At 36.0% G+C, this 26239-nt stretch overlaps 3 protein-coding genes and 1 pseudogene across 4 annotated transcripts; 2 read left to right on the forward strand and 2 right to left on the reverse strand.

Moving 5' to 3' along the window:
• Window positions 1-1424: 1424 nt before the first annotated feature.
• On the forward strand, window positions 1425-2729 carry LOC109089737 (annotated as a pseudogene).
• Window positions 2730-3883: 1154 nt separating this feature from the next.
• LOC109089738 (lens fiber membrane intrinsic protein-like) lies at window positions 3884-5285 on the reverse strand. Its single transcript, XM_042776489.1, has 3 exons — window positions 5128-5285; window positions 4863-4997; window positions 3884-4144 (listed from the first exon to the last, which is right to left on the reverse strand). The coding sequence occupies exons 1-3, from the start codon at window positions 5249-5251 to the stop codon at window positions 4083-4085; spliced, it is 321 nt and encodes a 106-aa protein (XP_042632423.1). The 5' UTR covers window positions 5252-5285; the 3' UTR covers window positions 3884-4082.
• A 3386-nt stretch (window positions 5286-8671) lies between these two features.
• Window positions 8672-12399, reverse strand: LOC109111876 (lens fiber membrane intrinsic protein-like). Its single transcript, XM_019124870.2, has 5 exons — window positions 11955-12399; window positions 10727-10909; window positions 9835-9984; window positions 9561-9695; window positions 8672-8974 (listed from the first exon to the last, which is right to left on the reverse strand). The coding sequence occupies exons 2-5, from the start codon at window positions 10899-10901 to the stop codon at window positions 8913-8915; spliced, it is 522 nt and encodes a 173-aa protein (XP_018980415.2). The 5' UTR covers window positions 10902-10909; window positions 11955-12399; the 3' UTR covers window positions 8672-8912.
• A 1734-nt stretch (window positions 12400-14133) lies between these two features.
• LOC109111871 (upstream stimulatory factor 2) lies at window positions 14134-24178 on the forward strand. Of its 2 annotated transcripts, XM_019124865.2 has the most exons (11): window positions 14134-14631; window positions 15893-15936; window positions 16019-16137; window positions 17961-18071; window positions 18178-18334; window positions 18644-18731; window positions 19059-19103; window positions 20119-20177; window positions 20683-20777; window positions 20868-20996; window positions 21875-24178. In XM_019124865.2, the coding sequence occupies exons 1-11, from the start codon at window positions 14594-14596 to the stop codon at window positions 21959-21961; spliced, it is 972 nt and encodes a 323-aa protein (XP_018980410.1). In that variant the 5' UTR covers window positions 14134-14593; the 3' UTR covers window positions 21962-24178. The 2 variants fall into 2 exon arrangements, with proteins under 2 accessions (XP_018980410.1, XP_018980411.1); XM_019124866.2 differs by lacking the exon at window positions 19059-19103 and having other exon boundaries at window positions 14149-14631.
• The last annotated feature ends 2061 nt before the right edge of the window (window positions 24179-26239 follow it).

Below are 26239 nucleotides of genomic sequence, written 5' to 3' on the forward strand. Positions count from 1 at the left end.
ATAAAAAAGACTTCTTCAATTAAAACAAAAATATAAACAAACATTTTTCTCTTCAAACCAACATTTGGCTAAAAGGTTAATTAAATATTAACATGTATTAATATTAGTATATCAAAATAGACATATTTACAATATTTAGGGATTGTGTTGAAAGGTGCTCCATACATTCTGTTTATCATTATTTACAGGCCTCCAAAATACTCTCCAGCCTTTGTTGAAGAGTTGAAAGTGACGTGACATACAGCCAAGTAGGGTGACCCATACTCAGAATTCGTGCTCTGCATTTAACCCATCCAAAGTTCACACACAGCAGTGAACACACACACACCATGAACACACCCGGAAGCAGTGGGCAGCCATTTTTGCTGCGGCACCTGGGGAGCAGTTGGGGGTTCGGTGCCTTGCTCAAGGGCACCTCAGTCGTGGTTTTAAGGGTGGAGAGAGCGCTATAACTTCACTCCCCCCCACCTACAATCCCTGACGGTCTGCGACTCAAACTCACAACCCTTGGATTACGAGTCCGACTCGCTAACCATTAGGCCACAACTTCCCCAGTTCACATAAATGTTATCATGTTATCGATGATTTCCTCAGAGTTTGACTGTTTTGCTATTGCATGGGATTTTAATATTTACATATATAATGCAGAAAACAAATTTACAAAAGAAATTATAAATGTTTTAAACAAATGCAATGAGTTTGCTTCCTTCTTTTCTGAGAAGATCATTAATATCAGGAAGACAATTAGCACATCCTCAAGTTATGCAGAGGTCAGACAGATTCGGCCGCAATATCAAAAAGAAGATACTATGTCTATTTTTGAAGCAATTGATAGCAAAATTTTGGAAGAAATAGTGCAGCACCTAAAATCGTCAACCTGCTATCTTGACACACTTCCCACATCTTTTTTCAAAAGTGTGCTTAACTGTTTAGAAGAAGATCTCTTAGAAGTGGTGAATGCCTCACTTCTTTCTGGAACTTTTCCAAACTCCTGGAAAACTGCAGTTGTTAAGCCCCTTCTGAAAAAGAGCAATCTTGATAACACCATTTTGAGCAACTATAGACCAATATCAAATCTTCCTTTTATAGGCAAAATTATTGAAAAGGTAGTTTTTAATCAGCTGAACAAATACTTAAACTCAAATGGATACCTGGACAATTTTCAATCTGGTTTCCGACCGCATCACAGCACAGAGACAGCGCTCATTAAGATAAATGATATTCACTTAAATTCTGATTCTGGCAAATTATCAGTGATGGTCTTACTAGATCTCAGTGCTGCGTTTGACACTGTCTATCATAACATACTACTAGAGAGACTGGAAAACTGGGTCGGGCTTTCTGGGATGGTACTCAAATGGTTCAGGGAATACTTAGAAGGGAGAGGTTATTATGTGAGTATAGGAGAGCATAAGTCTAAGTGGATGTCCATGACATGCGGAGTCCCGCAAGGTTCAATTCTTGCACCGCTCTTGTTTAGCCTGTATATGCTCCCACTAAGTCAAATAATGAGAAAGAACCAAATTGCCTATCACAGCTATGCTGATGATATCCAGATTTACCTAGCCTTATCTCCAAATGACTACGGCCCCATTGACTCCCTCTGCCAACGCATTGATGAAATTAACAGTTGGATGTGCCAGAACTTTCTTCGGTTAAACAAGGAAAAAACTGAAGTCATTGCATTTGGAAACAAAGATGAAGTTCTCAAGGTGAATGCATACCTTGACTCTAGGGATTTAACAACTAAAAATCAAGTCAGGAATCTTGCTGTGATTCTGAAGACAGACCTTAGTTTCAGTAGTCATGTCAAAGCAGTAACTAAATCAGCATACTATTATCTTAAAAACATTGGAAGAATTAGATGTTTTGTTTCCAGGCAAGACTTGGAGAAACTTGTTCATGACTTTATCACCAGCAGGGTGGACTATTGTAATGGTCTCCTCACCAGCATTCCCAAAAAGACCTTTAGACAGCTGCAGCTCATCCAAAACGCTGCTGCCAGAATTCTGACTAGAACCAGAAAATCTGATTCCTTGAGTTTGGATTGTGGCAGTGATCTTTAGTTCACCATACTTTGTGTACTGACAGGTCTTCTTTGACAAGAACAAATTGAGCCAATGCTCACTGAAGGTTACTGCATGAATCACCTTGCATATTATTATGTAATTTATTATATAATAAAATGTAGCAAATATGTAAATGTGTATTTATCATTTTATTTTCAGGAGAAAAGAGCAGAAGAAGCAGATGGCAATTCAGCAAAATATGTCTACAAAAGACATTTGTTTCATCTGTGGATTCTTGTTGCCCTTCCTGGTCATCCTTATCTGTTACATACTAGCTGCTGTTGGGATACGCAGAACGCGGCTCTCTGGAAAATCAAGATCTCTTCGGATTCTTGTCGTATTGGTCTATGCCTTTTTCTTATGCTGGGCCCGCTACCACTTTATTGGGTTGGTCAAGTCGGTGAATGAAGACAACAAAAGGCAGTAAAAGTGGAATGGAGTATGGCTTCATACTTAACCTTTTTCAACAGCTGCATTAACCTGGTTCTGTATTTCTGCATGGGACTGGGTGTTAGTCACCGATGCAACCAAAGTTTGTCTTTGATTTTTTGCAAAGCACCTATGGAAGAAGGCCAAACTCTCTCACAGCAAGGCACTAGAGAAGAAGGCTGTAATTACATTTCAAAGGCTGCGGACACTGAGTGTGAAACTAAAGTTTAAGATAACTTTTTATAAGCAAGTTTTTAGATGAGATTGATAGCATGAACATTTTTCTTTGTTGCCTGCACTGTATCTTCTGTAGTTTCAAATAAGAGCCAAATAAGCACATTTATTGTACCATTATTGTCAGCCTTTCCACATACAAATAAATAGGAGCTGTACTTGTCTGCCTATTTAAAAATGAAGAATTGTAAAAAGAAAAAAAATATGAAAAATAAAAAGTTTAAAATCCAAGGAGATATAATGCATTTTCTCAAGTATTTTTGACAACTATTGTAACACAAATATTTTAATACGACAAATAATAATAATAATGACAAAACAAGAACAGAAGTTTAAGTGAACAACAAATAAAATAATCACATAACATTATCCACATAATTTATTTATGCTGCAGTGTATGTGGGAAACTCATGAACCCTTAACATTTCAGCAATATTGTTCAGTATGAAATTCTTTATTACTAGTTGGGACAACATTTGGAGGAACTGTGTTGGTTTTTGGGTTTAGTTTTGTAATAGAAAGTATGGCCTTCTTTAGAAAAAAAGAAGAAGTAGAAGAAGAAAAGGGAACTTTTTACTTGGTAAAACGATTTAAAGAATTGTTCAAATGATGACCATTTATATGAATAAAAGAAGGAAAGCAAAAACATTCTGAAATGAATATTAGAAAGAGCTGACATGATAAAATTAGCCCTGATAAAATTGAATAACTGCAAAAAAGAAAAATGTATCCAGGGTCCCAAAATATGCCAATTTGCTGATATATAAAAAGGCAAGCCCTGCTTAAATCTTTTTTTACTCAATTTTTCTCACAACTGTTTAACACGACAGGATGTGCCATACTTGCTGACTATGTATTTGAGTTGGTGTGAAACTGTGAAACAAGTCTGATACTCATCACTACATGGGGAAATAAATGCTTTTGAACAGTTGAAAAGAGACTGCAGCACTAAAAGTGAAAGATATTGCAAAACAGTTCCATAGAACTACATGTACATGCTCTAACTTCCAACATAGAAAGACGCTCTAAAAATGTGTTAGGTCATAATGTATTGCAATACTACAACAAATCAAGAGAGAAATTTCACAGAAAATGATTTGATGTGGAATTTTATTGAAAAAAAAAAAAATTATGAAAAGTGAAATAAACTTTTGTGAAGACTGGTATATTTATCTATGCAGAATTATACAAATATATGTGCATGTGTACAAAAGGCCTTTAAAGCTGTTTTAAACTATTAATTTGTGATTTGCAGTTTAGAATTTTAAGGTATAAAATTAAGGTCTGTTGAAGGTCCTAACGATTTCCGTGCCAACACTTTCTGCTTCTTGGAGTTTTATCTTCTTTAGGTTAGTGACTTCCAACCACTCTCCTGGACTCATACAATCTGTGGGCACACATGTAGAATATCCCTGCAAAAGACAATTTTAAAATCATAAACTTATAAATAAGTGTGAACATTTCCTCGAGGATCAACTAAAAATAAAATAGATACATGAAAGAATAAGCAATTATATTTACTTAGCTCTTTTTGTTCATTTTAACGATTGGTAGGTCACCACATAATGTTAATAACGGGCACACTTATATTTTTATTGTGCTTGTCATAAAGATAGCTGTAAGAGTCATGCATTTTTAATATGAGTTTGGTCTGCATGCACATCCTGGTTTTATTTTTTTGTGACACTACATTATCAAAATGTCAATCAAAGTCTTTTCAACCACATCCTTAGGCATATTATTTTCATTCTGCACCACGAAAACATTTCATAACTTTTAACTTCTGTGAGTCAATGCAGTCCTTAAAACAACACTATGTACGTTTTCTACCTTGACATATCAGTTTCAAAATCGATCTGATGGCACACTGACTTCTAATAAGGTAAATGGCTTGTTTCTTTTCCACGATCCTTGAAACATCTGTTCTGGGAGTATGTAAGTATGTAAATTCCGTGAAAAAGGCAGATTGCTTTTTTTTTTTTTTTTTTTTTTACACCAAATGCACGTGTACAACTATCCACTGTAATTACGAGAGTGTATTCCACTCACTTAAGGGGGATCCAAAGTCACAAAAATACACAGAACTACATACAGTTGCTTTAAATAACAGTCTATGAGGTATTCTATCACCTGCAAAGAAGGTCATGACCATGGCCACCCATCCCAGTATGTAGGACCAGGAGAAGCGCCAGTCTCCAAAACGCTTTCCCAGGAAGCTTAGGGTTACGCCAGTGTAGATCGCCATAGCCAGCAGCACAAACAAAGCTGGGTGTGAAAAAGTGATGGATTAAAAATGGACAGAGGAAACCTACTGCCATCTATATTTTGGACTTTGAGAACAGTTTTTATTTATATTTAAATATGCTAAAATTCATTGTGCATGTTTGTGACTCACTGGAGATTAAAAGCATGATTGCTGCTGCAAAGGAACGACTGAATCTCTCAAAGGCAGATAAATGGGCAAATGAGAGGATGCCTGCCATAATGCCTGCAAAGCACAACATTACCGATAGGATCATCAATGCCCGTGTGGCATTCCAGTATGCTGGGGAAAGAGACAAGAAACGTTCATTAAACAACAGTCGAGAAGGTTATGCTCATTCTCCTCTCATCCCAGCCAATTCTTATCACTGTTTGTCTGACTTTCTCATTTGATCTTTGAAGAACTGTCCCTGCAGAATCACCTTGAACGAACCAGAGTACAGCTCCTGTAATCTCAGATGCCATCTTATGAGACCAGGGGTACAACTTTGGAGCACCTGTTCAGAATACGACTGTGCAAGGCTCAGACAACTCAAACCAGAGTATGGAGCTCTGTATGACAAAAAGAATAAAGCACTGCCATCTACAGGCAAAAATGGTCTAAAGCTCAAATGCACGTGTCAGATTTATTGTATAATGATGTTAGGGACTCTTCAATTAAAACAAAAATATAACCAAAACATCTATTTAAAAAAAAAAATTATCTTCAAACCAACATTGCTCAAATGCACGTGTCAGATTTATTGTTATCTTCAAACCAACATTTGGCTAAAAGGTTAATTAAATATTGACATGTATTAATATTAGTATATCAAAATAGATAGATTTTGAATATCTAGGGATTGTGTTAATGGGTTCCACACATTCTGTTTATCATTATTTACAGGCCTCCAAAATACTCTCCAGCCTTTGTTGAAGAGTTCACAGAAATGTTATCAGTGATTTCCTCAGAATTCGACTGTTTTGCTATTGCATGGGATTTCAATATTTACATAGATAATGCAGAAAACAAATCTATAGAAATAGTGCAGCACCTAAAATCGTCAATCTGCTATCTTGCACACTTCCCACATCTTTTTACAAAAGTGTGCTTAACTGTTTAGAAGCAGATCTCTTAGAAGTGGTCCACGCTTCACTTCTTTCTGGGACTTTTTCCTAACTTTTCCAGAGACTGGAAAACTAGGTCAGGCTTTCTGGGATGGTAATCAAATGGTTCAGGGAATACTTAGAAGGGAGAGGTTATTATGTGAGTATAGGAGAGCATAAGTCTAAATGGACGTCCATGATATGCAGAGTCCCACAAGGTTCAATTCTAGCACCACTCTTGTTTAGTCTGTATATGCTCCCACTAAGTCAAATAATGAGAAAGAGCCAAATTGCCTATTACAGGTATGCTGATGATACCCAGATTTACCTTGCCTTATCACAAAATGACTAGTTGACCATTGACTAACTCTGCCATCGCATTTATGAAGTTAACAGTTGGATTTGCCAGAACTTTCTTCGGTTAAACAAGGAAAAAACTGAAGTCATTGCATTTGGAAACAAAGATGAAGTTCTCAAGGTGAATGCATACCTTGACTCTAGGGATTTAACAACTAAAAATCAAGTCAGGAATCTTGCTGTGATTCTGAAGGCAGACCTTAGTTTCAGTAGTCATGTCAAAGCAGTAACTAAATCAGCATACTATCATCTAAAAAACATTGGAAGAATTAGATGTTTTGTTTCCAGTCAAGACTTGGAGAAATGTGTTCATGACTGTATCACCAGCAGGGTGGACTATTGTAATGGTCTCCTCACCAGCATTCCCAAAAAGACCTTTAGACAGCTGCAGCTCATCCAAAACGCTGCTGCCAGAATTCTGACTAGAACCAGAAAATCTGATTCCTTGAGTTTGGATTGTGGCAGTGATCTTTAGTTCACCATACTTTGTGTACTGACAGGTCTTCCTTGACTAGAACAACTTGAGCCAATTCTCACTGAAGGTTACTGCATGAATCACCTTGCATATTATTATGTAATTTATTATATAATAAAATGTAGCAAATATGTAAATGTGTATTTATCATTTTATTTTCAGGAGAAAGGAGCAGAAGAAGCAGATAGCAATACAGCAAAATATGTCTACTACTCCATTCATTTCATCTGTGGATTCTTGTTGCCCTTCCTGGTCATCCTTATCTGTTACATACTAGCTGCTGTTGGGATACGCAGAACGCGGCTCTCTGGAAAATCAAGATCTCTTCGCATTCTTGTCATATTGGTCTGTGCCTTTTTCTTATGCTGGGCCCGCTACCACTTTATTGGGTTGGTCAAGTTGGTGAATGAAGACATCAAGGCAGTAAAAGTGGGATGGAGTGGCTTCATACTCAACCTATTTCAACAGCTGCATTAACCTGGTTCTGTATTTCTGCATGGGACTGGGTGTTAGTCGCCGATGCAACCAAAGTTTGTCTTTGATTTTTTGCAAAGCACCTATGGAAGAAGGCCAAACTCTCTCACGGCAAGGCACTAGAGAAGAAAGCTGTAATTTTATTTCAAAGGCTGCAGTCACTGAGTGTGAAACTAAAGTTTAAGATAACTTTTTATAAGCAAGTTTTTAGATGAGATCGATAGCATGAACATTTTATTTGCTGCTTGCACTGTATCTTCTGTAGTTTCAAATAAGAGCCAAATAAGCACATTTATTGTACCATTGCCTTTCCACATACAAATAAATAGGAGCTGTACTTGTTTTCCTATTCAAAAATAAAGAATTGTAAAAAATGTATGAAAAATAAAAAGTTTAAAATTCAAGGAGATATAATGCATTTTCTCAAGTATTGTTGACAACTACTGTAACAAGTATTTTAACATGACAAATAATAATGACAAAACAAGAACAGAAGTTTAAGTGAACAACAAATAAAATAATCGCATAACATTAACCACATAATTTATTTATGCTGCAGTGCATGTGGGGAACTCATGAACCCTTAACATTTCAGCAATATTGTTCAGTATGAAATTCTTTATTACTAGTTGGGACAACATTTGGAGGAACTGTGTTGGTTGTTGGGTTTTTATATAGTTGTGTAATAGAAAGTATGGCCTTCATCCAACAAAAAAAAGAGGAAGAAGAAGAAGAAGAAGAAGAAAAAGTAACTTTTTACTTGGTAAAAAGTTTTAAAGAATTGTTTAAATGATGACAATTTCTATGAATAAAAGAGGGGAAGCAAAAACATTCTGAAATTAATATTAGAAAGAGCTGAAATGATAAAATTAGCCCTGATAAAATTGAATAACTGCAAAAAAGTAAAATGTGTCCAGGGTCCCAAAATGTGCCAATTTGCTGATATATAAAAAGGCAAGCCCTGCTTAAATCTTTTTTTAACTCAATTTTTCTCAAAACTGTTTAACACGACAGGATGTGCAACACTTGCTGACTATGTATTTGAGTTGGTGTGAAATTATGAAACAAGTCTGATACTCATTTCCACATGGTGAAATAAATGCTTTTGAACAGTTGCAAAGAGACTGCAGCACTAAAAGTGAAATGATATTGCAAAACAGTTCCATAGAACTACATGTACAAGCTCTAACTTTCAACATAGAAAGACGCTCTAAAAAATGTGTTAAGTCATAATGTATTGCAATGCTACAGTATATCAAGAGAGAAATTTCACAGGAAATGATTTGATGTGGAATTTTATTGAAAAAAATTATGAAAAGTGAAATAAACTTTTGTGAAGACTGGTATATTTATCTATGCAGAATTATACAAATATATGTGCATGTGTAAAAAAGGCCTTTAATGATGTTTTAAACTATTAATTTGTCAGTGTGATTTGCAGTTTAGGTATAACATTAAGGCTGATGAAGGTCCTGATGATTTTCAAGCCAACACTTTCTGCTTCTTGGAGTTTTATCTTCTTCAGGTTAGCGACTTCCAACCACTCTCCTGGACTCATACAATCTGTGGGCACACATGTAGAATATCCCTGCAAAAGACAATTTTCAAATCATAAACTTTTAAATAAGTGTGAACATTTCTTTGAGTATCAGCTAAAAATAAAATAAATACATGAAAGAATAAGCAATTTGGTCTCCAGGCACATCCTGCTTTTTAAAATTTTTTGTGACACTATTTTATCAAGATGTCAATCAAAGTCTTTTTAACCACATCCTTAGGCGTATTATTTTCGTTCTGCACTACGAGAACATTTCATAACTTTTAACTTCTGTGAGTCAATGCAATCCTTAAAGAAACAGTATGCATGTTTTCTACCTTGACATATCAGTTTCAAAATCGTTCTGATGGCACACTGACTTCTAATAAGGTAAATGGCTTGTTTCTTTTCCACAATCCTTGAAACATGTGTTCTGGGAGTATGTAAGTTTGGTGGCCGGGTACAAAATTCCGTGAAAAAGGCAGATTGCTTTACGGCAAAACAAAATGCACGTGTACAACTATCCACTGTAATTACGAGAGTGTATTCCACTCACTGAAGGAGGATCCAAGGTCACAGAAATACACAGAACTACATACAGTTGCTTTAAATAGCAGTCTATGAGGTATTCTATCACCTGCAAAGAAGGTCATGAGCATGGCCACCCATCCCAGTATGTAGGACCAGGAGAAGCGCCAGTCTCCGAAACGCTTTCCCAGGAAGCTTAGGGTTACGCCAGTGTAGATTGCCATAGCCAGCAGCACAAACAAAGCTGGGTGTGAAAAAAGTGATGGATTAAAAATGGACAGAGGCAACCATCTATATTTTTGACTTTGAGAACAGTTTTTATTTATATTTAAGTATGCTAAAATTCAACATTCTACAGCTCATTGTGCATGTTTGTGACTCACTGGAGATGAAAAGCATGATTCCTGCTGCAAAGGAACGACTGAATCTCTCAAAGGCAGAAAAATGGGCAAATGAGAGGATGCCTGCCATGATGCCTGCAAAGCACGCCATTCCCGATAGGATCATGAATGCCCGTGTGGCATTCCAGTATGCTGGGGAAAGAGACAAGAAACGTTCATAAAACAACAGTCAAGAAGGTTATGCTCATTCTCCTCTCATCCCAGCCAATTCTTATCACTGTTTGTCTGACTTTCTCATTTGATCTTTGAAGAGCTGTCCCTGCAGAATCACCTTGAATGAACCAGAGTACAGCTCCTGTAATCTCAGATGCCATTTTATGAGACCAGGGTACAACTTTGGAGCACCTGTTCAGAATACGCTCAGACAACTCAAACCAGAGTATGGAGCTCTGTATGGCAAAAAGAATAAAGCACTGCCATCTACAGGCAAAAATGGTCTAAAGCTCAAATGCAGGTGTCAGATTTATTGTATAATGAAAGTGAAAGAGACGTGACATACAGCCAAGTATGTTGACCCATACTCAGAATTTGTGCTCTGCATTTAACCTATCCAAATTGCACACACACAGCAGTGAACACACACACTGTGAACACACACCCGGAGCAGTGGGCAGCCATTTATGCTGCGCGCCCGGGGAGCATGTGGGGGTTCAGTGCCTTGCTCAAAGGCACCTCAGTCGTGGTATTGCCGGCCCGGGACTCGACCCCACAACCTTAGAGTTAGGATTCAAACTCTCTAAACACTAGGCCACGACTTCCCCACAATGATGTTAGGGACTTTTAACTTCACACTGATTTAAAATAGCCATGAAAATGGATATTATAGACATATAAAAAATATGTTTCTGGAGTTTGCATGAAGACATTTGCTTACCTATATTTGGTGTCTGCATGTAGCTTTTGTTGGCCATGCAGTACCTCCACAGGCCCTGGTGGGCATAGCTGCCTGAGAGGCGATACTGCATCCAGTAGTCTGTCGCTGTGGAAACCACTATCAGGATGTTCCCAATAATGGCACAGAACAGGCCGCCGCCCATAAAGCTGTACATCCTGACACCTGTTGTGACAATGCAGGAAGGAGATATGCACTAAACAGATAGGAGAGACATTTTAATTTTACACACACAGATGCTTATGCGCAAACATTCATAAATGGGACATAAAAAAAGACTTCTTCATTTAAAACAAAAATATAAACAAAGCATCTAAAATGAAACAATTTTTCTCTTCAAACCAACATTTGGCTAAAAGGTTAATTAAATATTAACATGTATTAACATTAGTATATCAAAAGAACCTTTTTTTTAAGTTACTCAATTTAAACACAAAAAAACATTTGCGCACAAGTTTCAAAAATAATTTTGCAGAAAAGCATTACGAATTTGGTAGCAATATTTAAACTTCACAGTTTAAAACGTGCATAAATCATTTTAGATATACACTTAACAGATAGGAGACAAAATCTTGTAAATGAATACATAAAAAATATAAATAATAAATAAAAAAAACCTAACTGGTTTTCTCGTCAAACTATGGATAAATATATAAATATGTCCCCATCTTTTAACAAAATTTGTTAAACAAAATGAAACATATTATATAAAATTAAATAATAACATGTTTACATATTCATACACAAAAAAAAATTGTTTCTCAATTTAAACACAGAAGCATTTGAGCATTTTTTAAATACTCTTCCAAAACAGCATTATGAATTATCTTAAATAATTAAGCAATATCTACTCTTTAAATAAGCAATATATACTCTTTAAAAACATTATTTTACAATAAAAGATTTCTTAATAGTTGCATAATTCATTTCGTTTATCAAATTTTGTCACTCAAGAAGCTTAAAAATATGGCTGTATCAGCTTTTTCTGTATACTTCAATGTATTGCAATTGAGAAAGCCGTCTTACTTAAACATCAGAATCTATTTTTGATATTCCAGGTTAGATAAAACATTTCTGTAATGTATGTGATGGGCATGCTTATCATAAAATAACTACCAGTTCCATTCACACTGCACTGACATTTCAATCAACGAATCGAATATTAAGAATTACAGATATATACAAAAAAAAAAAAAGTTTCATCGCTTACCTTGTTGCTTCTGAGGCAAATCCAAATCCCTCTTTGCTTATCCTCTGGGGAAAGAGGGAGTGAGAGAGTGGAGAGGGAGAGAGAGATATTAAGAGGCAAAAGAGAAATAGACAACCTCTGTTGCCCTTTTTTTGTTGATGGTGGCAAAATCCTTTAAATGCTACCTCCTCTGTCCCTGAAACAAATACACTTGAACTGGTTAGGGCAGGGGCCCTGGTGTGTCCGACTTTTCACTATGTGTATGCATGATGTCAATGGTCCTTCTTTTGTTTGAAGAGTAGACTGTTCTGTAGCTGCACATATTCAAAGGATTGCTTTGGTAAAGCTGTCAATGCAAAATGCTGAGTTGCATGCTCGCTTTGACAGGAGCCACAGCATGGATGCCCATGGCATACCTATAGTTTAAAGTGCAATAAACTCAATGTTTCCCATTCCCAAATCAAATTACTAAATCAATTTTTCAATATAGTTCAACCACGAGGGAAAAAATGCATTTGGATAAAATTATGATCTGCAAATATGTGAATGAATCAAGTCAATGCTTATGAACAAGCTTTTTATATAGAGAACCCATATGAATGCATGTGACTTATTGTGCCAAAAACAGGTTAACTGTATGACTGACAATCTCAACTGTTTAATTAAATCACGTGACTTTATTCTTACAAATTACATTACTGTATATACAAATGTACTGTTTGGTGAAATTCTTGGGTGCTTGGTTTACAACAAAGCAAGCAGCAATATCTCAGCAATGCTGGAAAATATCCATCCACCCATCTTTTACACTCTCTTATGGAGCGCTGGAGCCAAATTAATCCACATATTAAATATTTATAAAGAACACATATATACAATGCACAGAATTAAAATACCTGTTAACAATAAAGACACTGAACAATTGCAGGGTCAACAGGACAGTTAACACTCTCTTAAGTTATTCTCCGAAAGCACTAGACACTTGCATTTTAAGAAAACTTTATTCTGTAGGCTACTACAAATGTCAGGTTAAATAAAACCTTTAATCTTGTATTTGGGGTGTTTCAGTGAATGCTGAATGAAAAATGATAAGAAATAACAGAAAATAGCTTGTATTTTAGGAAAGGGTTGTGACAATCAGTTTAAAGTATATTTTGTGGTGATGCTTTGCCAAACATGTCTAAAACTACTTGGATTTCCCCTCCCTAAATCATTAGATTTATATTGAAGTAACTGCCCACCACACAATTTTCCACATTATTTTAATTCAGAAAATATGGAACCCTTAAAGTGCACGACCTGGACATACTGCATGTTCAAATTAATTTTTACATGTTGTTAAATGTCTTTGGCTTCAGCTGTTCATTTAATATTATGGAATTTTTTTTAACTATTAATCACGTTAACTTCTCAAACTAGCCTATGTATATAAAATATACTGCGTAATTATGACAAGGCTAAAAAAAAAAAAAAAATTGGTGTGAATTTCAACAGTTCAATTTGCCTTACAGCACAGTCTTGTGGCTACAGCAGTGCAAGTTCAGGAAAATAGAGTAGCACTGTCGGGAAACCAACGCTTTTAAAATATAATGTTTATTAATGAAATCTTGTTACGCGTGTATATCGAGTAAACAATTCTGAGCATTTATGTAAATGATGTTAGCCAGTTTATTCGCATTAGAGCTTAACAAATGCCTAGTATTTCCTATCCCCTACTCTTGCATTCGTGTCATGTGGTTTGACCAAAAACCCGGATTGGATCGCGGGGGTCACCTGGAAAAAATCACCACTCGTCATATTCGTTATTCCTCGTGCTGATGTGACCAAGGAAAAATCGTATATTTTTTGCACGTTAGATGTTTTGAAATTACACACAACCAGGTTCTAAATCGTGGCTAAAACACAAGGTAAGTTTTCAAGTTTACTTATTTATGAAATTAAATTTCAAAGCATTGCGTCATTCATCATAAAACTCGCGAGGCTGTTATAGCAGTAGGCTAGTTAGATCTCATTTGAACTTCAATTCCCAGTTTCAGCGTTGAATAATTTAGACTCCCTATTTGTTTCTACCCCGCACCAGCGAAATACAAGTTCTTTCAGAATACGTACACAACCATGGACGTGTTGTTATATCAGTCTACCAAAAATATTTTATTGTTCCATTATTTCAACCTAAACCGCACTTTGTTTAAAATAAGCACTCCACTCCATATCTTATTAACGGCAGCGCTATAATGTGGCTGCTTGCGGATGGATACGTGAAGATCGATAGCAAAGCACTACAGCGCGGTTCTGAAATAAACCGAAAACGAGATTTTAAAGTTCTAAACGCCTGTAAATAAACTGATAAATAATCCCAGTCTTAACGGGGGGCAAGAAGGAAGCGACCAAGCGACTCAACAGGTCGAGAACTCGTGTAGACGTAAGCGCAGGAGTGCGTAACATACGCAACAAAGCCGCGCAGTGAGCGCAACAACAACCGGTACACCTTCCTTCTTCCTCTAGAGCGGTCTCCATTTTAACTCCTCGCCCAGCCTGCACCTCACGTGTCCTGGACTGTCTTTCTCACATGACCCGTGTGTTTGTCCCCGTGATCAGAGCTTCCATCTCCCGTATTTCAAGTGTCGCTGAATATCGCATTTTAAAATCCGCTCGCCTTCATGGATATGCTCGATCAGAGCTTGGACACCTCGACGAGGTGAGAGCGCGTCCTTTATGTACGGCCAACCTCAAGGCCCCAGTCAACCATTTTCTGCTCTGTTTTCATAGTAGGACAGTTAGCAATCCTCTTTTAAGTTTATTTTTGGACTTTTATTAAGTTTTACGCATGCCATTAATATAGTAAGTTAAACGAAATATACGAAAAGCACGAAGAAAGCAACAGATCGCGGGCGTTTTAACACCGATGGTCGACATATTTATATCACTATTAGCCCGATTGCTAATTTGGTGATTTTTGTCTATCCTTGGTATTTGAAGAAAACACAACTCCAAGCCGGTGTATGTTTGCCTTTAACAATAGTTTTCAAAATTGATCTTGTCTGAAAAATGAAATACATTTTTAACTGATATTTCAAGTAGAAATGTCGTGTGTAGGCTAGTACTGTCGGAACAAAAGCTCTTCTGCAGTTTAATGCATTAACTGTTAAATTCCCTTCAAACTGCAACCAAACCGCAGTCTTTTCATCCAGAGGCTTTATATGCATTCAAAAGTTTTTGTTTATTTAATCCCGTGGTGTTTATTTGGCTATATATATATTATTATTTTTATCTAGAAAAACCGTTGCTATTGGTATTTTTTGAATTTTGCAGACCGCTTTAAAAACTGAACGGTCTGTAGTGATGAGAAAGGGGGCGTTCACCGTTTGGAGACCGATCTTGTTGATCTATGTCAGATTTATATATCTAGAACATATTTTCCAGTCATTTTGGAGTTTTTAATTGATTTTCAAATAGTTCAAACGCCTCTTTAATTAATCGCATCAAGACTGAATATAGTAGTTATGTCCGATTGGTTAACGAACCGTTTATTGAGTCCGATCTTTTCAATGATTCGGTTCGCGATTCATTCAGAAATCTGTCTGAGCTGTTCCTGAGTGAAAAATAAAAAGGGTATTTAATATCAAAATAACAAAAAAAGTCTCATTAAAATAATTATATTTAAATTTAAAATAAACAAAATATGTTTTCTAAAGAGAAACATACATTTTTATTGTTATTTATTATAAATGTGAATTATATTCAGGCAGGATCAAAACGCATAATTACAGGAAACACTTTTATTGTAAACAACATTATTATTTTTGAACTAGTGTAATGAATTAAACATTTAGCAGAAATGACTGCCAAATTTCCATCATTAGAATGTGCCAAAAGCCTATATAGTTTTGACCTGTATCTAGAGTTTCCTTTGAGTAGTTTTGTAACTTGACCCAAACATTTTCTCTTTCTCTTTGCAGTCACGAGAAACAGGAAACTGAGGAGGTTGTTCAGCTGCAGGAGGGTAAGTGAAAACATGCGTGTGCAGATGCAGTGACTGATGCATATATCCATAAACCGCTGTTCGTTTGTGGTGCATTTCTCAGGAGAGGGGGTGGGAGCGGAGGAGCAGGCAGCAGTTACCATAGCGAGTGTCCAGCAAGCAGCAGCCTTTGCAGACCACAATGTTCAGTACCAGTTCCGGACAGAGAACACTGGTGGACAGGTGACCTTTTACCTTTTCAGGGTTCAAACTGGGGTGACTCTGTAATAAAACATGACCTGGATTACTGTGTCTTAGAAACGGGTCTTATGAGAATCATTTTATGCTCTTGTGAACATTTTTACTTCATGCTATATCAAAAGAAGATAAATTCAGTAAAATTAATTCTTTAAATCTATGTGTGAGCCTTGTGATGGACTGGCCATTCAAGCAGGGATTTTCCTTGCCTGTGGCTCATGACGCTGAGTTAGGCTCCATTATTAGGCAACCCTAATAAGGACAAAAAGGTTTGGATTATAGAATGGATGGATGGACGGACTTCTGAAAAGATTTTTTTTAAAGATACAGCTCACAACTTTGAAGGCATTTTAAAAATTATTTTAAAATTTCAGAACAAAATAAAGTGGACCTTACAGAACTGGGCTAATTGTACTCAATATTCCACTTATAAATGTTGCAGGGAAGTACAGTTTCATAAAACTTCAATGGCCAATTTTCATAAACATAAAGATTTCAGAACAAAATCAAAAATGTTTGGTCTGTGCTGTGTTCTGTTAATGCGTGAACTTCATTATTTGAAGCACACTTGCCATCCAGTAATCACAAAAGGCTTTGTGCTTTGTTCCTTTTTAATAAACAAAGTATCAGCTTTAAAATAATTCAAAATTCATAACGAAATACAAACAATAAAACGTTTTTTTGGTGCTCTTTTTAATGGGGCAGGCGTGATCGCTTTAGTGCCTCAGTTCAAGTGGCAAGTAGCCTAACCCATTTAATCTTAATCTTTACTACTATAATACATCATGGACATGAATTAACATCAAAAGGCATACTATTTTATAAAAGAGCCTACAGTACAATTTACTGAAATATCTCATGTAAAAGTGTTTCAAACTGCGGAAAATGTGCAAAGCTTGTAAAGATTCCAACGTAATATACACTTACCTCAGAATAACCATTTTGTGTCCGTAAGCTCTCAGCTAGAAAAATAACTATAAAGGAGCATTGTGCTATATTTATGTGCTTGCATCAAAAGGTTCTTCTATGGCATCGTGAAGCACCTTTATTTTTAAGAGTGTATGACAACATTTACAGGATGCATTGAAGAGGAGCCCAAACTACACTCAGTGGCCCAGTGATGCTTATGGTCCATGATATTGGTACAGATAATGAACAACTCTTTGTGACTGTATATTTCAAGTGGGAAAAGACATTTAGTTCCCACTTTAAGTGAACCTTAGTTCCCAGGTTATCTACAAGATGGATTAAAATGCTGATAAAGTCAAGAAATGAAGATAAATAAATAAAATAAAATAAATAAAACACGTCTATTCTGTGGCACCTAAAAAATTATTTGGTGCCTACGGTTTTTTTTCTTAAATGGAGCCAGTGGCTCCTTACTCAATTTTGTTTGTTTGGAGCCCTGCAAGAATGAATCACCATCAGTCAGGATTTGGCCCGGAAGCTAGTATCCAGCATGCCAGAGCCAATTGGAGAGGTTATGAAGAACAAGGGTCAAACCTGTAAATACTGACTCATATTTTTTTGCCAATAAAATCCTTTTAAACTTATGATATTCTTATCATTGTTTTTCAGTATACCATAGAAACGTGGAAAAATAATCTACAAATACTGAAGCAGCAAAATTTGCAAAACACAAAATGTATGTCATTGCCAAAACTTGTGTCCACGACTGTAGGTTTCAAATGGGAATTCATGTTTGCTTTAATGCATTTTTGTTATTTAATTCCACATAGTTAGATTATGCAACTTAAAGATGCAAAACATTCTTACAAAATTCACCTTTGTGTTCTGACCTGATACAGGTGACATATCGTGTGGTCCAGGTAACAGAGGACCATTTGGAAGGAGATGGAGGAGCGGCAGTCAGTGTAGTGTCCACAGCCTTTGCAGGCGCACAGCAAGCAGTAGCACAGGTGTGTGTGGAGCAGACTGGATGAAAGCATGGAGAAAAGAATTTAATGTGTGCAGTGTCATATTTGCCTGCATGTCTCTCATATTTCTGTATCTTTCTTTCTATAGGCTGTCATCCAGAACCCTTTCAGTAATGGAGGCAGTCCAGCGGGGGAAACAGTGGGGGGAGAGACACGCTTTGCCTACTTCCCAGCTGCAACTGTCAGTGACGGTACAGCTGTCTCAGTGCAGGCCACGTCTGATCCGACCCTCACACAGGCTGGAGGTCAGTTTCACATGCCAGAGTCCAAAAGAAGTGTTTGCCATTGCTCAGTGCTTATTGAAATGACCTATTTTACCGGTTTACATGCAAATCAATAATTCTGCAATGCAAGTAGGCTGCATTTAGAAGATTTGTATATGAGTTCTGATGGTAAATTAAGCAGTAAAACCCCAGAATACTCCAAAATGTCACTGGGAAATGTGCACAGTTTTTACAACTGTACCACTTATCTTGTGTCGCTCATCCTGCACATTTTTTCAAATTGTGTTTTTCAAAACATTATCTTAACATTTCCATTTTTGTTTTCCCTAGGTCAGTTTTATGTGATGATGAGTCCACCAGATGTTTTACAGACTGGAACACAACGGACCATTGCCCCTCGTACACACACTTACTCTACGTAAGTATGATCATGGATTATCCCTAATTTTTCTCTGTCTGCACAGCCCAGTCCAACCTTTCAGCCTAGTGCTATGTACATAATGATTTGATCCCTTCACATTCCCCCAAATTAATTTCAGTTTGCAGAACGACGAGAATTAAAAAAAAAAAAAAAAAAATCAAATCCTGATGAATTTTCCTGCAAAACGCCTCAAATTGAGAGTATGGAATTAATTAAAAAATGCAATGATTTCACATACAAATATGCAAAGTATTTTCCAATCAGCTTAAGTGCAGTCAGATAAACAACCAAAAAAAATGTGTCCCACTTGCCTGCTATCCCCAGAGACCTTGATGAACGTGAGACTCTTCAACACAGCAGTTCAGAATGGTGAGGAAGACCTTTTACATCCCCACCCCCTTTCAGCTGCCAGCCTGTCCATCTCTAGATGCTGCCGCTGTTGAGCAGCTGGCTTTTAAAAGAATAGTTCACCCAAAAATGAAATTTTGCTGAAAATTTACTCTATACCCTGTGCCATCCAAGATGTAGATAGTTGGTTTCTTCATCAAAACAGATATGAAGAAATTTGGCATTACTTCTCTTGCTCAACCATGGATCCTCTGGAGTGAATGGGTGCCGCAGAATGAGAGTCAAACACCTGATAAAAACACCACAGTAATCCACACAACTTCAGTCCATCAATTAACGTCTTGTGAAGACTTTTCACTGGAGGAAGCTTTATTATGGATTGTGGACTTTTATTTTAGCCAGAAGCAACGGTTTAAAGTTAAAAATGCATTTTAAAAACATGCAGCTTTTCACTTCACAGTTTGTTAATTGATGGACTGGAGCTGTGAATTACTTGTGGATTATTGTGATGTTTTATCAGCTGTTTAAACTCTCATTCTGGCGGCACCCATTCACTGCAGAGGATTCATTGGTGAACAAGTGATATAATGCTACATTTCTTCAAATCTGTTCCAATAAAGTAACAAACTCTTCTACATTTTGGATGGCCTAAGGGTGAGTACATTTTCAGGAAAATTTCATTTTTGGGTGAACTATTTCTTTAATTCAGTACTGTATAAATATTACAGATGTATTTGCTGGTGTTTGAGTTTTCTTCATGTTCGGAAGACATCAGTTGAATTAGTTCTGACCTCTCAAAACTGAAATGAAGAAAAATCAAAGGGTTACTTGTTTCTTTCAGGCTTATTACTTGTTTATTCAGATTTAAGCAAATCTTTGGGTAGATTCAGTACTGAACTGTTGTTATATCAGTAAACAGGCTGGAGAAATGTTTGTTTTTAATGTGTTGTGTTGTGTGGATTCATTTGGTGGTTTAATAGTGCAGTAGAGCAAGCTAACATAAGTCTCCTCTTTTTCTCTTCTCTCTCTACTGCAGGAAAATTGATGGCCCTCGGGCACCTCGTGATGAGAGAAGGAGAGCACAGCACAATGAAGGTGAACTAATGCATGTCATAGAGCTCAGAATATGTACAGTTTCAGTGGAAGCAAGAACATCTGTACAAAGCAGTTACATGATCAATGTCCCAAATTTAGCTGATGTCAAAAATAATTATGAATTTTAAACATTTTCTGAATATTTAGTTTTATAAAGTTTTTTTTTTCTTTGGATTACTTTTTAGTCTACATGAAACTGCTAATCTATAGGGAAAAATTTATAACTGGAATTGTATCCATCAGGAATGGATATGGTTACAAAAGAAATGGTTACAGTGGTGGAAGTTGCTACACTTTAATAAAACATTCTAAAGACAAATATTTATTTTCTTTGAAATAACATGTTCCAATAAGTTGTTTACAGTTAAAACCAGGAACGTGTATTAGGGAGAGAAAATGGGATCAATTTGGATTTCATATTGACTTATTGGAAGTAATTCCGTGTATAGAGTAAAAGTAGATAAGTGTAGACTGTTGCTAAATGGTTTTATTGGTGTTTCTGCAGTGGAAAGGAGAAGAAGAGACAAGATCAACAACTGGATTGTCACACTGTCTAAAATCATCCCAGACTGCAATATGGACAGTACCAAAACAGGAGCAGTAAGTAATAGCACCAGATCTTTTCTTCTTGGACCAATTGTACCTCTTTACACCTGCTAATGTTAATGGACTTCTTACTGTCATCTCTAGAGTAAAGGAGGCATTCTGTCTAAAGCATGTGACTACATAAGAGAACTCCGACAGACTAACCAGAGGCTTCAGGAGAGCTACAAGGAGGTGGAGAGAATACAAGTGGATAATGAGCTACTAAGACAACAGGTACTTTTGTTGGTGAGAGTTGCTTATGTAGGATGTACAGTGGGATCTCAAAGTCAGATTACTAGTTAAGATGCTCCTTTTTGCTTCAAATTATCTTTATCTTTTTTTTTTTTATTTTTTTATTGCAGATGGTATAAATAACAATACTAGTGCTAGCTGAGTTGAAAAATTAACTTAAGTTTAGGGGTGCACGATAAATATCAGCCGATAATAAATGCGTATCTCGTCAGTAAAGCCGGTTCTCTAATCAGCTGTAAATTCCATCAGGTGCGTGATTTCACATAGAGCAGCTGTTACTACACAGAGCCGTTGTTAACTGACAAGCTGCGCAAATCCACGGTCATTTTATTTTCCCCCAAATTCTGTTTTCTGTTTGAATTTTTCTGGATTCTGTTTTTAATTGGTTTAATAAAATTTGGATCATCAAAATTGATGTGTAATCTGTTGCATTTATAGAAATATTAATTTATAACAATATTTTATTAAAATGTAACAATAAGGCCTTATGAATAGTTTTATTTTTCCAGAAATTCAGTTTGTTCTGCATTTTGTTTATTTATTTTTGATACAGTAGTAATCAAATGATTGCTTTCATCATTAACAATTTAATTAATCTTTTAAAATGTAATCAAATTACTTTTCAACAGTTTCTTTCTGTTTTTGGCAACAAAGTGCTGTACAAGAGGTTTACAGTTTCAATTAAAAAATAGATGGCAAATTGTGATATTGTGTGATATTCTTAAAAAACATAATGCCTTAATGTATCCTTAAGTAAAATAAATACAATCCTAAGTTGTAAATTTATGAGATCTGTGTTGTTTTGCTTACCAAGTCCGATTGGGCAAATGGTAATATGTTGAATGTCCATTGCCCTGCAGATTGAAGACCTGAAGAATGACAATGCACTGCTCAGAGCTCAACTACAACAGCATGGCCTGGAAATCAGTGAGACTACATCACAGTGACAAAAACAACAAGAACAACAAAAACATTCTCACAAATAAAAAAGTGAAAATGACGTGACATCAGTCTCAAGTGGAGAAATAACCGTTCAATGACTCACTTGTACATGCCTCATCACAGAGTTAAGATGCTCTGCACCTTAAGTAGGGTATGAATGCTTATGTGATGCACAGACACATCCTTCTGAAAAGAGACTGTCTGACCGTTTTGAAAATAACATCTGCTGTACAAGCACATTTTTTCTCCTTCACTCTCGTGAGAGCTCAACAACTTGGACTCGATTGATATGGAATAACCCTCATCTTCCAGAAGTATCCCGCTTGCCACAGGTTTATGTCTTTAGCTTCAATCTTGGATTTGTGAACCAATTATTTGCCTGCTTATGCTCATCTTTTGTTCTGATTGAAACATTACGTGGATTTTATTTTTGCTACATAGTGCAAATGTTACTACTGTCTCTAACATGACAGAAGGTATTTTTTCGAGGGTTCTTTGGTATTGTATTTATTAGCTTTCAAGAAATTGCGCAGCAGCAGGTATAAAAAAACCTTTGCATTTGGCTGATGTTTTGAATTTGATTTAGTTTTTCTGTCCTGCAGTCTTTCCATATATCAGACTTTGTGAAATGCATTCATCAGGCTTATCAAAGACTTGACATCGTGGCACATCAAGACTAATTTGCTTAGAATGTAAATGAAAGTGCATAGAGTATGTTTTTATTTAAAATGGAGACTTATGATATCTAAAACTGCATTACCTATAAATCTCAGTTTTCAGAGTACATTATATTTAATGCACTGTAATTTTAGTGAAGGATGAACAAGTAGCTCAGGGTTTTGAGGTGCAGGAAAATAGCCGAGGCTCTCCCCACTAACCTTGTAACCCTGCACTTTTTTTTCCTTTTGGCTTTAATATACTAGATTCAAACATGTACTGTATATATCATGTATTTCAACCAGTTGTCATGAATTAATTCAAAGAAATGTACTTCATAAGCCCTAATTCCCACACTCATTTATCTACGGTAAATAAAATGGAAGATGCACAATAGAAACAGATAGAATTGCTACTGCTAGTAGTGTTCTGGCTTATTTTGTTGTCGCTTATCTTCCATCTTATTTTGTAACAGTCGTTGATTTAGACATTGATCAACAACACCATTTTGATCAATAAAATTGGATTTGAGGATAGAAGTACAGTGCGTTCAATGGATTGTGCTGTTTGTTTAGCATATTGATTGTTCAGCTGACAAAACGTCTTGTTGAAACAAAAATTCAGTAGACAAAAACTCCATAAATCAGGTTTGAAAGTTGTGAAAATTACATGATCTAGGACCTTTATACAGTGCCATTACAAAGACTAAGTCTATCTCTCACAGCCTTGTTTTCATTCATGTTCAATTCAATATGGCGTCTAACCTGATGAAGATCTATTCAGGCCTGTGTTTTCCTTTTCTAGTCAGACAGGTTTATTGCAAAGTTTGAATAATATCATGCTAGATTATAAAAATAATACTTTTGACTGTTTACTACAACCCATTAGGAGGAGGAGGAGGGTGGGGGGAGCATCAGATTTCATACCACCTCAATTTAAACTTCAAACAATCTGTGATCATAGCAAACCAAGGCCCGGTTTCACAGACGGGGCTTAGCTGAAACCAGGACTAGGCCTTAGTTAAATTAAGGTATTTAAGCAGCTTGTATAAAAATGCCTTAGAAGAAAATGTTACAGGTGTGCATCTTGTGACAGAACAATGGCACTGACATATTTTAAGATATGCTAGAGCTATATATTTTCAGTTGAGACAGCTCAAACATGCATTTTAGTCTGGGACTGGCCTTAAGACTTGTGAAACCGGAGGAAAGTGTTGAACCAGTGAAACATCAAAATAGTTTTAAAATATTCCACATAGCAATACAGAGAGGGCACACATAACCTTTAAGCACTCTCTCTGTCCTCTTCACAGTATTAATGCTGTACTTGAAAGACTGTTGAGTCCAGAACCATAGTCTAATGCACTGCTGCTTTTAAATCAAAGCTTAGAAAGAATATTTTTATTCATGTATGTCTGGTTGGATTGAGGAATACTTAGCATGACATTATTACCACTGGTTTGATATCTATAAGCTATACAACAACAACACAGTTGCTTTTGTTATACCTAATGACTGTCGATGTTTATGTATGTACTTATATAAAAGAAAAACCCAGAGTTACAATATGTAGTTATTTTTCTTTGAAAGAAACCAAAATTCTGAAATAAATGTGAAAAAAAAAAACTCATATATTTAAATGATGTCTTATCTTCTGCGTCACCTTTAAGTCAGATGAAATTCAGTTCACTGCAAGGACAACGTCCCAAAAACACTGACATTTCTAATCTGAGCCAATGGGGGACAAACTTCTATATGAGCTTCTTTAGATTGGTCCTGTGGGGGGCGGACGACTGCAGAACAGGGGTATAATAAGAGCACGAGATGTCCTAGGGTGGATTCCTGATCTTGAACAAGAATGAGTGAAAGCTTAATAACTGACTTAAAGACTCATGCGGGGACGGTTACAACTGTATGAGAGAACTGACAAGTAATAATTTAGAAAGAGCAAAATGTTAACAGGTTTACAAATAAACTGATAATTAATCTTGCAAATACCCTAATTAGGCTTTCTGTCCACATGTAAGAGTATACGCAAATCTTGTCTATCTATCTATCTATCTATCTGTCTGTCTGTCTATCTGTCTATACATGTATGCAGTTAACTAGATATTTTGCGAAATGGATGTATGTTCCATGACATTGCAATCACTTAATGTAATGTTTCTTTTATGCCTTCATTTCTCACAAGAATGTGTCTTTTAATTGTTAATTGTTTAAAAATGTCCAACAAATATTAATTTGACCATTAGTCCACTGGCAGGTATAAATGCATTATTATTGGGTCATTCCTATAGTTTGGTTGATTTTATGTCCCCATGAAACAATTTTACCCAGTAAAACTATTGAGGTAGAAAATGTGTTCTGGAGTCAATATGCTGTTCAGAGGGCCAAAAAACATAGCTGGTCCACTCTGTTACTGCTTGCCCTTTAAAATCATAAGCACAAGCCCTAAATCACATGACTTGCAATAAGCGTCATCCTTTTCTTGAAGGAAAAGCAACTATCAGTCTTAAACATTTGTTTTCCTTATTTTTTAGAAGTGTTCTCTCTAATAGCCTAAAACATAATATGTCCACTCAAATGAAAGTTTTTGTTCATATTTTTATACATCTATTAAACCTTTTCTCTTTTCTAGCTGGTATGGGTTTTATTAGCATAAAATATCCAACCTGTAACATTGCATTGTTAAAATGTCATGTAACAGGGTGGATAATTATTTTGGAGGTGTTTTCTTCGGAAGTGTATCACCGTGTTGATTTATACCTTGTTTTAATCACTTTCTCACGAAAAAAAAAAAAAAAATCCACTAACCACTTAATCTGTTAAACATCATTCTATTATGTCCATCATAAAATATCTAACCCTACCAGCTTACTGGAGACTGCGGGGATCCGCTTGAGTCCCTGGTCAAAAAAAAAAAAAGTTAATATTGCATTTATACAAAACCAAGGAAAAATTCAAAAAAGTCAAAATCACGACCAAAAAATATAGGCTATATGTGTTAAAATAAATTGGGGTGCGTTCTCAATGAGCGAGGACTTACTTAAATTTCTTCCTGAAGAGCTAAGTTTCATTTCTCGAGAAAAAAATCTTTCTTATGCAACATTGAAACCAAAAAAAAAAAAAAAAAGCTAAAACATTTTCTCAGACATTTTGAAACTACAGAAGATGTTGGGGAACCATGACAAAGTTGAATCTTATGTATTGACCCCTCAAGATGCCATTGCAGTATGTGCTGTTTTGTTCTCAGAGGTTATTAGGTAAACTAACATGTTTTTCCACAAATAATGAGCAATGAGGGGAAAAGAGGCACTCCATTCCAAGTTACCTCACCAGTTTGAAGAACCAGAACCTTGGAGGACACTCTCATGGAATAATATATAATTTAATGTTAAATATGTTAATACATATGATTTATTGACTTTATTGTGTCTTTGTCTTTTAGTGAGTGGTCACTGAAATACATTACATGTGAGGGGTGATAACGGGGGTAAAGTTCGACTAACAGTAGGGGGGAGACAATAAATATAAAATTTCTCAAGAGCAATTTTTGAAGGGGACACAAATTTTTAAATTCAAGTTTAATCCAAATGATCATAAAAAATGCAAAACCTTTCTGAATAA

The sequence above is a fragment of the Cyprinus carpio genome, chromosome A19 (assembly GCF_018340385.1).
Source record: "Cyprinus carpio isolate SPL01 chromosome A19, ASM1834038v1, whole genome shotgun sequence".
In the NCBI taxonomy this organism is placed as follows: Eukaryota; Metazoa; Chordata; class Actinopteri; order Cypriniformes; family Cyprinidae; genus Cyprinus; species Cyprinus carpio.

Bases quoted from the DNA above. Each gene is read 5' to 3' on its own strand.
- LOC109089738 (XM_042776489.1), bottom strand. From the start codon at position 5,251: ATGATCCTATCGGTAATGTTGTGCTTTGCAGGCATTATGGCAGGCATC. The intron at 4,998-5,127 runs GTGAGTCACAAA...TTTCACACCCAG, and splicing joins AATCATGCTTTTAATCTCCA to CTTTGTTTGTGCTGCTGGCT. The intron at 4,145-4,862 runs GTGATAGAATAC...TGTCTTTTGCAG, and splicing joins GGTCATGACCTTCTTTGCAG to GGATATTCTACATGTGTGCC.
- LOC109111876 (XM_019124870.2), bottom strand. From the start codon at position 10,901: ATGTACAGCTTTATGGGCGGCGGCCTGTTCTGTGCCATTATTGGGAAC. The intron at 9,985-10,726 runs GTAAGCAAATGT...CTCTTTCCCCAG, and splicing joins CATGCAGACACCAAATATAG to CATACTGGAATGCCACACGG. The intron at 8,975-9,560 runs GTGATAGAATAC...TGTCTTTTGCAG, and splicing joins GCTCATGACCTTCTTTGCAG to GGATATTCTACATGTGTGCC.
- LOC109111871 (XM_019124865.2), top strand. From the start codon at position 14,594: ATGGATATGCTCGATCAGAGCTTGGACACCTCGACGAG. The intron at 18,072-18,177 runs GTGTGTGTGGAG...TTCTTTCTATAG, and splicing joins CACAGCAAGCAGTAGCACAG to GCTGTCATCCAGAACCCTTT. The intron at 20,778-20,867 runs GTAAGTAATAGC...TGTCATCTCTAG, and splicing joins ACAGTACCAAAACAGGAGCA to AGTAAAGGAGGCATTCTGTC.